The sequence below is a fragment of the Aethalodelphis obliquidens genome, unplaced genomic scaffold, assembly GCF_003676395.1.
Source record: "Aethalodelphis obliquidens isolate GAN/ISIS:26980383/991018 unplaced genomic scaffold, ASM367639v1 scaffold21, whole genome shotgun sequence".
Taxonomy (NCBI): domain Eukaryota; kingdom Metazoa; phylum Chordata; class Mammalia; order Artiodactyla; family Delphinidae; genus Aethalodelphis; species Aethalodelphis obliquidens.
In genome coordinates, this window is record NW_020837965.1 from 13,800,091 (window position 1) to 13,813,274 (window position 13,184).

The 13,184-nt window shown below is 38.7% G+C and overlaps 1 protein-coding gene across 1 annotated transcript in view; it reads left to right on the forward strand.

Moving 5' to 3' along the window:
* Positions 1 to 12,785, forward strand: part of TTC8 (tetratricopeptide repeat domain 8) — a 53,224-nt gene extending 40,439 nt beyond the window's left edge. The window contains exons 11-15 of the mRNA XM_027120863.1: positions 3,275 to 3,414; positions 4,755 to 4,929; positions 5,242 to 5,364; positions 8,148 to 8,231; positions 10,410 to 12,785. Coding sequence (XP_026976664.1) covers positions 3,275 to 3,414; positions 4,755 to 4,929; positions 5,242 to 5,364; positions 8,148 to 8,231; positions 10,410 to 10,526 — 639 coding nt within the window. The 3' untranslated portion in view covers positions 10,527 to 12,785. The remainder of the gene's footprint in view (positions 1 to 3,274; positions 3,415 to 4,754; positions 4,930 to 5,241; positions 5,365 to 8,147; positions 8,232 to 10,409) is intronic.
* Positions 12,786 to 13,184: the final 399 nt, after the last annotated feature.

Genomic DNA, 13,184 nt, shown 5'->3' on the forward strand with positions numbered 1-13,184 from the left:
TGTGTGTGTGTGTGTGTGTGTGTGTGTGTGTGTGTGTGTGTGTGTGTGTATAATCACATCTTCTTTATCCATGCATCTATTGATGGACATTTAGGTTATTTCCATATTTTAGCAATTGTATGAACTTTGGGGTGCATGAATCTTTTCGAATTAGTGTTTTTGTTTTTTTCAGATATATACTCAGGAGTGGAATTGCTGGGTCATATGGTAGTTGTATTTTTAGTTTTTTGAGAAACCACCGTACTGTCTTCCACTGTGGCTGCACCAATTTGCATTCTGACCAACAATATACGAGGGTTCCCTTTTCTCCACATCCTTGCCAGCATTTGTTAGTTATGGTCTTTTTGATGACAGCCATTCTGACAGGTGTAAGGTGATATATCATTGTGGCTTTAATTTGCATTTCTTTGATGATTAATGATATTGAGCATCTTTTCATGTGTATGTTGGCCATCTGAATGTCCTCTTTGGAAAAATATCAATTCAGGTCTTCTGCCCATTTTTTAATTGGGTTGTTTATTTTTTGATGTTGAATCGTATGAGCTGTTTATATATTTTGGATACTAACCATTTATCAGTCATATGAGTTGCATATATTTTCTCCCATTCATTAGGCTGTCTTTTCATTCTGTCAGTGGTTTCCTTTGCTGTGCAAAAGCTTTTAAGTCTATTTAGTTCCCATTTGCTTATTTTTCCTTTAATTTCCTTTGCTTTAGGACAGCGGCCCCCAACCTTTTTGGCACCAGGGACCAGTTTCGTGGAAGATAATTTTTCCACAGATGGGGGCGGGGGGGTGTGGTTCAGGTGGTAATGCGAGTGATGGGGAGCAATGGGGAGCTGCAGATGAAGCTTTGCTCGCTCGCCCACTGCTCGCCTCCTGCTATGTGGAGCAGTTCCTAACAGGCCACGGACCGATACTGGTCCATGGCCTGGGGATTGGGGACCCCTGCTTTAGGAGACAGATCCAAAAAAATATTGCTACGATATATGTCAAAGAGTGTTCTGCCTATGTTTTCTCCTAGGAGTTTTATGGTTTCTGGTGTTACATTTAGGTCTTTAATCCATTTTGAGTTTATTTTTGAATATGGTGTGAAAAAAATGTTCTAATTTCATTCTTTTACATGTAACTGTCCAGTTTTCTCAGCACCACTTATTGAAGAGACTGTCTTTTCTTCATTGTATATTCTTGCCTCCTTTGTGGTAGATTAATTGACCATAAGTACCTGGTTTTATTTCTGGGCTCTCTATTCTGTTCCATTGATCTATATGTCTGTCTGGTTTTATGCCAGCACCATACTGGTTTTGTTTGTTTGTTGTTGTTTTTGGCTGCACCATGCAGCTTGCGGGATTTCCCTGACCAGGGATCCAGGGATTGAACCCGGGCCACCACAGTGAAAGCCCAGAATCCCAATCACTAGGCCACCAGGGAAGTCCACCATACTGTTTTCATTACTGTAGCTTTGTAGTATAGTCTGAAGTATGATTCCTCCAGCTCTGTTCTTCTTTCTTAAGATTGTTTTGGCTATTCAGGGTCTTCTGTGTCTCCATACAAATTTTAAAATTACTTTTTCTAGTTCTGTGAGAAATGCCATTGCTATTTTGATAGGGATTGCATCAAACCTGTAGATTGCCTTGGGTAGTATAGTCATTTTAACAGTATTGATTTTTCCAATCCAAGAACATAGTATATCTTTCCATCTGTTTGTGTCATCTTCAATTTCTTTCATTAGTGTCTTATAGTTTTCCAAGTATAGATCTTTTACCTCCTTTGATAGGTTTATTCCTAGTATTTTATTCTTTTTGTCGCAATGGTAAATGGGATGTTTCTTTACTTTCTCTTTCTGATAGTTTGTTGTTAGTGTATAGAAATACAACAGATTTCTATGTATTAATTTTGTATTCTGTAATGTAACTGAATTCATTGATGAGCTCTAGTAGTTTTCTGGTGGTGTCTTGAGGAATTTCTATGTATAGTCTCATGTCATCTGCAAACAGTGACAGTTTTACTTCTTCCTTTCCAATTTGGATTCCTTTTATTTCTTTTTCTTGTCTGGTTGCTGTGGCTAGGACTTCCAACTCTATGTTGAATAAAAGTGGTGAGAGTGGGCATCCTTGTCTTGTTCCTGATCTTAGAGGAAATGCAGAAATCTTCAACAAAATATTAACAAACCAAATCCAACAATACCTTAAAAGGATCACACCATCATCAAGTGGGATTTATCCCAGGGATGCAAGGATTTTTCAATATTCGCAAATCAATCAATGTGATACACCACATTAACAGCTTGAATACTAAAAACCATATGATCATCTCAATAGATGGCAGAAAAAACTTTTGAGAAAATTCAGCATCCATTTATGATAAAAAAACTCTCAAGAAAATGGGCATAGGGCTTCCCTGGTGGCGCAGTGGTTGAGAGTCCGCCTGCCGATGCAGGGGACACGGGTTCGTGTCCCGGTCCGGGAAGATCCCACATGCCGCGGAGCGGCTGGGCCCGTGAGCCATGGCCGCTGAGCCTGCGCGTCTGGAGCCTGTGCTCCGCAACGGGAAAGGCCACAACAGTGAGAAGCCCGCGTACGGCAAAAAAAAAAAAAAAAGAAAATGGGCATAGAGGAACATACCTCAACATAATAAAGTCCATATATGACAGACCCACAGCTAACATCATACTCAGTGGTGAAAAACTGAAAGAACTTCCTCTTAGATAGTTGTTCATTTGTTTGTCTTCCTACCAGATGTAACCTCCTTGAGGACAGTACAGCCGTCTTTCCGTATCCAGGGGGGATTGGTTCCAGGACCCCTGGTTGCCAAAACCCATGGACGCTCAAGGCCCTTATATAAAATGGCATAGGATTTGCATATAACCTACCCACATCCGTCTGTATACTTTAAATCATCTTTAGATTGCTTATAATACCTAATACAATGTAAATGCTATATAACTAGCTATAAATACAATGTAAATGCTATATAAATACTTGCTAGTGCAGCAAATTCAAGTTTTGTTTTTTGGAATTTTCTGGAATTTTTTTCTGAAAATTTTTGATCTGTGGCTTGTTGAAATCGTGGTTACAGAACCTGCAGATACGGAGGGCTGACTGTAATTTTATCTTATTGTTCACATTGTGTCCCCAGGGCCTAGAACAGAGTCTGGCATATGGTAGGCTCTTAATAAATATTTAATTGAATAAAATAATCTAAACCAGTCAGAATAAAAATAATCTCTTGTCCAATATTAATACAGTATTGCTCTTCTGTCTTGATGGAGAATAGGAAATGAACAATATTTCATCAGCCACTGAATACTACAAAGAGGTTTTGAAACAGGACAATACTCATGTGGAAGCCATTGCATGCATTGGAAGCAACCATTTTTACTCTGATCAACCAGAAGTAGCCCTCCGGTTTTACAGGTGCACTTTACATTCAATTTGTAGAACTGCTTTCCTATGAAATAGTGATGCAACAGTAATAAACATGGGATGAAAATGTAGAGAAATAATGTTTAGGCCATGTCTATATGAGACTAAAAATTCAAGCACCCAGATGTTTTATGAATATTAAAGCTATATCTAATAATTTGGAAATGCACAAGTATTTGGCATCTTGCAGAAACACACCTGGATAATTGCCTGAGTTTTAAACACCTTGTCATTGTATAAATTGGCCGTTTTGTTGTCCGCCAATAACAGTTCCTAGAAGCACTTCCACATCACTGCCTCCATTAATACCACTGTACATAATATCAAGACCCTGAAGGTAAAATAGTAATGTGATTTGCAAAGAGCAGTGGGCCCCAGGCCCTAATCCTGACGAGGACCTTAAACAGGATTCCGGTTTTGTGAAGTATTGTCAACTCTTGTCCAAATATTTTTTCAAAATCTAAACAAATTATTCTCACTGGTTCTTTGAACACGTACTTATTTTATCCTATAGATGGTTCCTGAAATTAATTTTTTAATTATGATTTCCTCTTTAGCCCCTGGGTAGTATACAAGGAGATAACTGGCAGCTGACAAGAGTTCTTTCCAAATACATGTTGAAGCATAAAACAATAAGATGAATGTAGCCTGTGCACATACAGCTGACTCCACTCGCCTACCCCCACAGTGGCTCATGGGTTCCTTGGGGCAGCTGGGGTGATTTTCATATGCTTATTTGAACTCTCATCCTTTGGGATTAATGACACATAGAAGCAAAATGAGGTTCTTGAGCTGCAGTGTGAAAGCTAAGTGGATAACATGAGGATCCTCTGACAATCTTGTCTTCCTGAGTAGAAGCTCATCGGAGGTCATTAGATGCAGCTAAACCACACAATACAAATAACCAAAAACAGCATCCAACTCAGCTGAAAACTTGGCGGTAAATGCTAAACACAGGCCTCAAATTGACTAGAAGCTCTTAGAAATTTACCTACAAGCACCAAAGCTGTATGAGGCAAAAATGTGTGGGTTTTACTTTATGTGACTATTTATTGATTATTTTGACTCTCTAACAAAGCTTTTGGGGAAAAAAAAAGTGATGTAAGTTATTTCTGACCTTGCCTCTGGATGCATTTCCTATGACTAGTACCATTACAAAAGACATGCTTTTGTATTTGCTCTAAAATATTTTTCATTTACTATAATACTTTATGTTCTTTGGAGGGTATTAAAAATTATAAAGTGAATTCATTTCTAACTTTGTAAAAAATATGTCTTAATATTTATAAAGTTGGTCTGACACCAAACTATGTGTGCTCTTTTTCCAAAAGGCGACTCCTGCAGATGGGTGTCTATAACTGCCAGCTTTTTAACAACTTGGGGCTCTGTTGCTTCTATGCCCAGCAGTATGATATGACTCTGACCTCATTTGAACGTGCCCTTTCTCTGGCTGAAAATGAAGAAGAGATAGCTGATGTCTGGTACAACTTGGGACATGTAGCTGTGGTATGTTTTTTCTGTAATATAATTTCTGTAATAGAGAAGATAGCCACATGTTAGTTTGAAGAAGTTTTCAGATATTGGAAATCCAGGTTTGGTTACAGCCTTTGTAGCAATTTGGAGATTGCTAGGGGTCACTGCAGCTCATTTTATCTTCTTAGGTTAAATCCTCTTATGTACAATTCACACTTGACTCCTGCGTTGATACTATGTTGTTTATTCTGTGGTGGCCACAAGATTTGTATGAGGAAAGGAGGACGGAGGTGGCGGGGGAAGTGAATGGATTTGTGTGTACGAGTTTGTGCTTTTCTTTTGTAGGGAATAGGAGATACAAATCTGGCCCATCAGTGCTTCAGGCTGGCTCTGGTCAACAACAATAACCACGCAGAGGCCTACAACAACCTGGCCGTGCTGGAGATGCGGAAGGGCCATGTCGAACAGGTCAGTGAACTACTGGGTTACTGTGGACAGTCTTCTTTCTTCAAAGAAAAGCTGTCACGTGCAGCTCTCTTTACGTTATAATTTTAAAATGAGCTCTGGATTCTGACTGGCCTGGGTTTGATCCCAGCTCTGTCACGTGTTAGCAGTGTGACCTTGGACAAGTTACTTAACCTTTCAGTATCCAAAGTAGAGCACTTGATTTTATTAGGACAAATCTGCACCTCCCCAGGCTTCCCTATCTTCGTGAACTGTTCCACCACTCACACCGCCCCACATCCGCCATCCAGCTGCTCAAGCCAAAATCCTAGGACCCACCCTCGAAACCTGTCTTTTCTGAGTGCCTTCCCTGCCACCCTTTGCCTCCGTGCTGTCCAGTGAGCCCTGTCAGTTCTACCCCCACCTCTTCAGTCCTCCCCTCCCGGCCCCCTTCTCCAAGCTGCTCTCATCTCCTGCCTGGGTGACTACAAGGGTCTCCTAGCTCTTGCTTTTGTTTCCACTTCCATCAGCAAGGAGTAGCACCCTATAGTACATCTCCCTCAGAGCAGCCCAGAGCAGGGGTCCCCAACCCCTGGGCTGAAGCCTGTTAGGACCTGGGCGGCACAGCAGGAGGCGAGCGGCGGGCGAGCGAGTGGAAGCTTCATCTGCCGCCCCGCGTCACTCCCCATCTCCATCTGAACCGTGCCCCCCTCCCTCACCCCCGCCCGTGGAAAACCTGTCTTTCACGAAACCGGTCCCTGGTGCCAAAAAGGTTGGGGACCGCTGGCCTAGAGGATATTTTCAAAACACAAGATTATTTATTACTACGTTGCTTAGCATCCTCCAAAGGCTTCTCCCTGCACTTGGAATAAAATTTGAACTTCAAACCTTAGCCTACGGGGCCCCACCTCATCTAGCCTCTGGGTCCCGCCAGACTGTATCTTTTGCCACTACTCCTTCACTACTGACCTCCAGAAACATTAGCTGCTTGCTGCTGGGCAGTGCCTGTTCTTACTGTAGTGCCTTTGGAAAATACTTTCAGATCCTGAAATGACTCTTTTCTTTTTATCATTCAGGTCTTAGCTTAATTACCGCCTTTTTAGAAAGACCTGCTTGAACATCAGTCTAAAGGAGCCCTCAGGTGCTATCACATCTCCTACTATTTTTTTCTTCACAATACTTATCATTTTACCAGATATTTTCATCTTTATATGTAAAATGTAGAATGCTAGCTGCATGAAAGCAGGGGCCTTCTGTGTCTTCTAACTGCTATATTTTCAGTCTCGAAAACATTGCCTGACACTCGGTAGGTGCTTAGTATTGGTGGAATGAGTGGATGATAAATAAAATAGGGTAATGACAGTACTGACCCGAAGGTGTGCTTGTGAAGATGAGCAGGTTGTGCATGCAAAGCCCTTGGCGTAGTAAAAGCACATGATAGATGCTTAATAAATTTTATTATTATTACTGTTATTATTTACATAACAAGAAGTTTAAAATGCTGAATACACTCATACAATATTAATGGCAATCAACATCGATAGATATTACATTCTCTGTTTTACAGATGAAGAAACAGACTAGAGGAGGGTAAGTAACTACCCAAGGTCACAGACGTAGTGAGCAGCACGCCAGGATGTTAACCTCCAGCCTGGTCTCCTAAGCACGTTGATAAACTTAATAAAACAAGCAAAGAAACATCACTGGATGCTGCCTTTGTTTCACAAAATTTTCCCAAAGTAAATAAGATGGATTTGTATTTTTTAAACAAAAACTAACTACTCTAAACTGGGAACTTGTTCTGTCATAGAACTTTGCCTGTGTCCATTTGAAGCAAGTGTTCTTTATGATTTTCTCTGTTTCCATGTTGGTGATTTTCTTTCCCTCCTACTTACTGTAGTTTTTCCAGCATACAATTGATTTGAAATGTTTTGGTGAAAGGTTTCATTATTATTAAAAATTATAGCTCAATTTAAAAAAAAATAGCAAATCATAAAACAAAATTTAATATCCTATCCTATTTAAACTATTATTTATTTTCCATTAAAAAAAGATATAAGAATTTGTCCTCAGGGTCATACATAGAAGATTGGCTACAAGTTGAAAGGCTGTTCGGCAGCGTGGAATGCTGAGTTTGTGATCTTAACAATGAGTGTACGGGCATCTCGTGTCTCTCAGTGGTCTCTGCAATGTGTGATCCTTTGAGTCTAGAGGGGACAAAAAAACGATGTGAATTTTGTCTTTTGAGTACTTTAGAGAACAGAAAGCTTGTCATTTTCAGTCGCCTTCAGTTGTCATTTTCAGGTCAGCAGTATAATAAATGCTTGCTCAGTGTCATCCAGCACAGAAATTGGGGATTGAATTTACAGTGGTTTTTTGGTGGTTTTTGTTGTTGCATTAGAGAACAGGTAATTAGAAGCCTACTGAATCAATCAACATCAACAGAAACTAGATTAATAAGACTTTTTAGCATTGAGAGCATTATTTTTCAGTTGTACATCATACTGAAATATAAACTTTGTAAGATCAGTGTTTCTCACATAACTTTTGGATTCCATCATTTTTTCCATATTTTGAAGCATTTTATTATTAATATAATTTTGGCAAGATATAGGTAGTTCCTGGTTATCAGTAAGTTGTATTTCATGAGGAATTCATCTTATTTATTACAGGGTTATGTTTATTAAAGCCCTATCCTGGGTAAAGTATTCTTTTACCAAAATAAACAAAAAAAATCACAAATACAGTACTAATATATGCTCATATAGCTTTGGTTTCTCTTTTCTTTCCTTTTTTTTTTAACACAGGCAAGAGCACTGTTACAAACTGCTTCATCTTTAGCACCCCACATGTATGAGCCGCATTTTAATTTTGCAACAGTTTCTGATAAGGTATTCTCTTTCTTTGTCAATTTATCATCTGACCTGTTTGTTTTTATTTCTTGCTTTTAAAACAATGTGCAGTTAAATAAGGACATTCTACCCATAACTTCCTGAGAGATTATTTTTTTCAACACTTAATTATTATGTACACATATGTCTTCACTTCGAGGGACAGTTTAATACACTTTAAGTATATTTATCACTGAATATTAGCTAAACTTAACACCATTATAGATTGCAGAAGAATTATTTTATGTTTTCAGATATGACATTTAATCATTGAAAAACTATTCATTAACTCCTGGTTTGGGGAGGATTTAGTAATTAGCGTTTGCAGCAAGGAAATCCTGTATATCATTTGTAGGTCATATTGCCATCAAGTCTGGCATGATGCTGTAAAATTAGGGATATTAGTGAAAGCTGTTTTAGCTATGAACAATATGGGAAAAATGCAACCATTGATACTGTGTTACAAGTCAGTTAACATCCAAGAGCTAAAAGGAATCATGTGCCATTTTAACAATAAGAGGAAACAAACAAAAGTCATCTAATAACTTTGACTTGGAAACCTTACTTTAACATGGAAGGTGAGTTTTGAGGATAAGGAAATGGCTAAAAATGTTTGCTGATGTAAAGACTCTTTATAGACCAAAAGACATTATAAAAATCATTTTTCGTAGCATGAATGTGAAGTCATTTGCACTTTCATTTCTGTTTTGAAAATAAAATAAGCTGTTATTCATAAGTTGTCATTTTTGAGTGTGTGTTAAGTGCTGGCCACTGTTCCAGGTGCTCTCTGAACCGCTAATTCTCTCAACAACCCTGCGATGTAGGTAACACTTACCTCCCCTACTCATTTTTTCACACAACTGATGTTTCATTTGTTGAGCCTCTGCTACGTACCAGGCACTGTTGTCGGCACAGAGGATGTTAGCAATGAGTAAAACAGAAACCTCTACCTCGTGCAGCTTATATTCTAATGGAACCCAGGGCTTCTGGAACTTAAAAGACTTCCCTGGAGTCCCATGGCAGAATTCATGCCCAGCTCCCAAGGATTCCCACATATTTTCCACTGCACTGTGCTGCCACTTAGTTAAACCACAAAGAAGCCTTGATTACTTTCTTTCAGGACTATTATTACATTTTAATAATATATAATGCAAATGAAATATTTCTTTAAGCCAAAGGCTACATTTCCATAAGAGAAAATTGCATGTTGAAAAGAAATGCTATGATTTAAAAAAGGAAACTTACGTTTTTAATTCATATGCATGTTACCAAAAAACTACAAGAAGTGAATGATCTAGATTTGTTTTGGTTTTTTTTGGTGTGTACACACTAAAAAGCTTTCTCTTTGTAGAAATGTATACATGAATCAAAATACATTCAGATGGATTTGGTTACTGTGTGTGTTTTCCTTGGGGACTGGACTTTAACACAAAGTTTATTGAAAATCAGATATGTTGGGCTTCCCTGGTGGCACAGTGGTTGAGAGTCCGCCTGCCGATGCAGGGGACACGGGTTCATGCCCCGGTCCGGGAGGATCCCACATGCCGCAGAGCGGCTAAGCCCGTGAGCCATGGCCGCTGAGCCTGCGTGTCCGGAGCCTGTGCTCCGCTATGGGAGAGGCCACAGCAGTGAGAGGCCCGCGTACCGCAAAAAAAAAGAAAAGAAAAGAAAATCAGATATGTCCTTTATAAACTTTTAAAACCAGGTTATCTGCCCAACATTACTGTGTTAGCAACCATTTAAAAGCTCCCAGAGCATGTTATTGTATCTTAAATACAATAGTTTTTACTTGAATTTTCTGTCTAAAAGATAATACCCTAATCAAAATATGTCATTGTCTGTGGTACATTACAAATAGTTTTCTTACCGAGCTGGCTGTTCTAGCATGTAGACATCAGTTTATTTTTATGATAACCATCAGTGACAGGAAAAGAAAACACAGGTTTATGAATTCATAACTAGACAACTGTAATAGAGCAGAAATTATTAATTGGTTATTTTACTTTTCTCATGTTTTTTCAAGATTGAGTTGTAATCTAGGTGAAAAAAATTTTAAATCAAAGTAGCACAATCAAGCAATTCACCTTGGGTTTCTACATTGTGCAGATACTATGTCTTTTTTTTTTTTTTTTCTGGTTCTCATTCTGTGGTCTTATTCTGGTCTGGTCTTTCTTACAGATGGGAGATCTACAGAGGAGCTACATTGCTGCTCAAAAGTCTGAAGCAGCATTTCCGGATCACGTGGACACTCAACATTTAATTAAGCAGTTAAAGCAGCATTTTGCTATGCTCTGAGTTTTCCTCAGACTAAAGATATTCTTAGGGAGGAACATTATGCAAGGGAAAAAGTAATGTATATATATGTGTAGTACAGACCTGTGCTTGGTATTAGTGAAGGTGACATAAGGAAATCTAAACCAGAATGTTTAAAACTTTATAATAATAACTTTATAAGATAATGTTATAAAAGACAGGATTTAAGCATTTGTAAGCAGATTATGAAACCTCCCACATTATATGGTAGATGTTTGTTTATAATGTTTACAAAACGTTTTCATGAATTTCCTCAAATTTTTATAAATGCACATTTTTAATGTCCTGGCCATTAGCTATCATGTAGCTTAAGAAGTCTGAAATCTGCCTTTAAAATTGCACTTTTATGACTAAAAGTGTATATACCTATCCTTGGTAGAGACTTTAGAGATTAAAATTTGTACTTAAAGCTATTTTTTATCAAATGCTTTGTGAGCCACTCTACTTTTTCTTATATATTATGCTTTAAAATAAATGTGTATAAAACACCATCATTCCGTTATTTTTCAGGAGTTTTTATTTCAGTCATCTCAGTTAAAAAAAGTTTTCCAGAAGTCCAGGAGTCTTAGAAATCAAGTCTTTATCCTAATTTTATTTGAAATGATGTGCGATCAATTTTGCTTTTTCCTGAGAAGCTATTTATGGGCTATCATGTTGTCAATATAAGAATATCAGGATTAGAAATGGAGTCATAGGCCAGAAGTCCCCTGTGGTCAGCCCTGAGAAGGCTAGGCTGGACCCAACACTGTGCGTTGTAAAATCCTAGACAGGCTCTCCTCTCCAGTCTTTAGTGGAATTCTCATTGAGGTGTTCATACAACAAAATGCGTTAAAGGGCCAAGGCCACTCACATTCATATTTTGGGCTTTGGGCTCTATCTATGTTACTTTACCTTTTTTTAACTTTATGAAAACTATTTTGCAGGTATTTATTTGTTTCTGTTCAGATTATACAAATAGTACTACTTAGCTGACCGAACACAAAAAATGTGAATTCAAGGAATAGACTGTTTGAGGCTGGAAGTAATTTCAGAGACTATGTAGATGAATCTCTCCATGGGACAGGAGGAGGCCATGCCCAGAGTCACACTGCTGGTTGGTAAGGCTGGAAACAAGACCTGCTCCTGCACTTCAGACTTGAACCTCCCCTGGTTCTCCATGATACGCCAGTGCTCGTTCAGCTTGCGAGAGTTTCCTCAAGCACTATCGGATTTCCTAACACTGTATGCAATATTTAGGTTCAAATTTTATATTGTGAATTATTTTCTTAGTTAATTTAAAATAAGAACTAATAACAGTGGCTAGCGTTTACTGAGGATGTTGTATGTACCCAGCACTGTTCTGGAGCACTTGATATGGAGTAATTCATTTAATTCCCATTGCAGGCCTATGAAATGCTGTTACTCCCATTTTACTCATGAAAAAAATGAGGCACAGAGCAGTCAAATTACGTGCCCAAATTCTAAAGCTATTAAATGGCGGAGCTGGGATTCAAATGCACATTTAATACAGTGGGTAAGAGCACATACTCGGGAGCCAAATGCACATTATAAAGGAATGGGTATGAGGGTAACAGCAGATTTCTGTGTGGCCCTGGGGTATGTGTTCTTAACTACTATGTCAAATCTCCTCTTAGTGTTTCTCCTGTAAATAAAGCTACTATTGTTTAAAATGAATGTTACATGCATTAGTAAAGTTGAATTATAAGGGACTATTAACACAGCAAAAAAATTAATGAGCCAGCATTCCTAAGGTGATATGGAGAGATTTTTGTCTTGAATTTATATTAATTCAATGTGAACACCAATGCAAAGAATGAGTCAGGATGGCTAAGGGCAGAATGATGACATAACACTGCATCAGAAGCTACATATATTTTGTAGCAAAATTATTTCTGGACCATATAACTTCTGGCTTCTGTGCCAACGTTTCTATATCAGGAAGGTTAACAATTGTCTTCTACCATGATTAAAAAAGTGTTCTATCCATATATAAATTGTTCAGCTGAAACTAACATTATTGAGCTTCCAGCTGATGAAAACGAGATATGGCAAGAAGGCTGCCTACAATGAATAATTGCCGAGGTTAGACGTTCTTCCTTTTCAAAAGGGTCATATCTGAACCAGTTCCCTATGGTACTACTGTTCTGTTACATTTCTGAATGGTATTTCCCTGCATCAGAGCACCCATCAGGATATAATTTACGGCCTAGAAATAGGAAAATTAATAAAGATAACACATTACTATAGTTTCCACCACCAACTCTTTATTAACATGAGGGATTTTTAAAAAATTTTTATTTATTTATTTTTGGCTGCATTGGGTCTTCGTTGCTGCGTGCAGGCTTTCTCTTGTTGCGGCAAGTGGGGGCTACTCTTTGTTACGGTGTGCCGGCTTCTCATTGTGGTGGCTTCTATTGTTGTGGAGCGCGGGCTCTAGGTGCGCGGGCTTCAGTAGTTGTGGCTCGCGGGCTTAGTTGCTCCGCAGCATGTGGGATCTTCCTGGACCGGGGCTCGAACCCGTGTCCCCTGCATTGGCAGGCGGATTCTTAACCACTGCACCACCAGGGAAGACCAATATCAGGGATTTTTATCAAGAGCTTTCAGCTGGAATTGAATTTAAGCATTCAGAAAAATAACAAA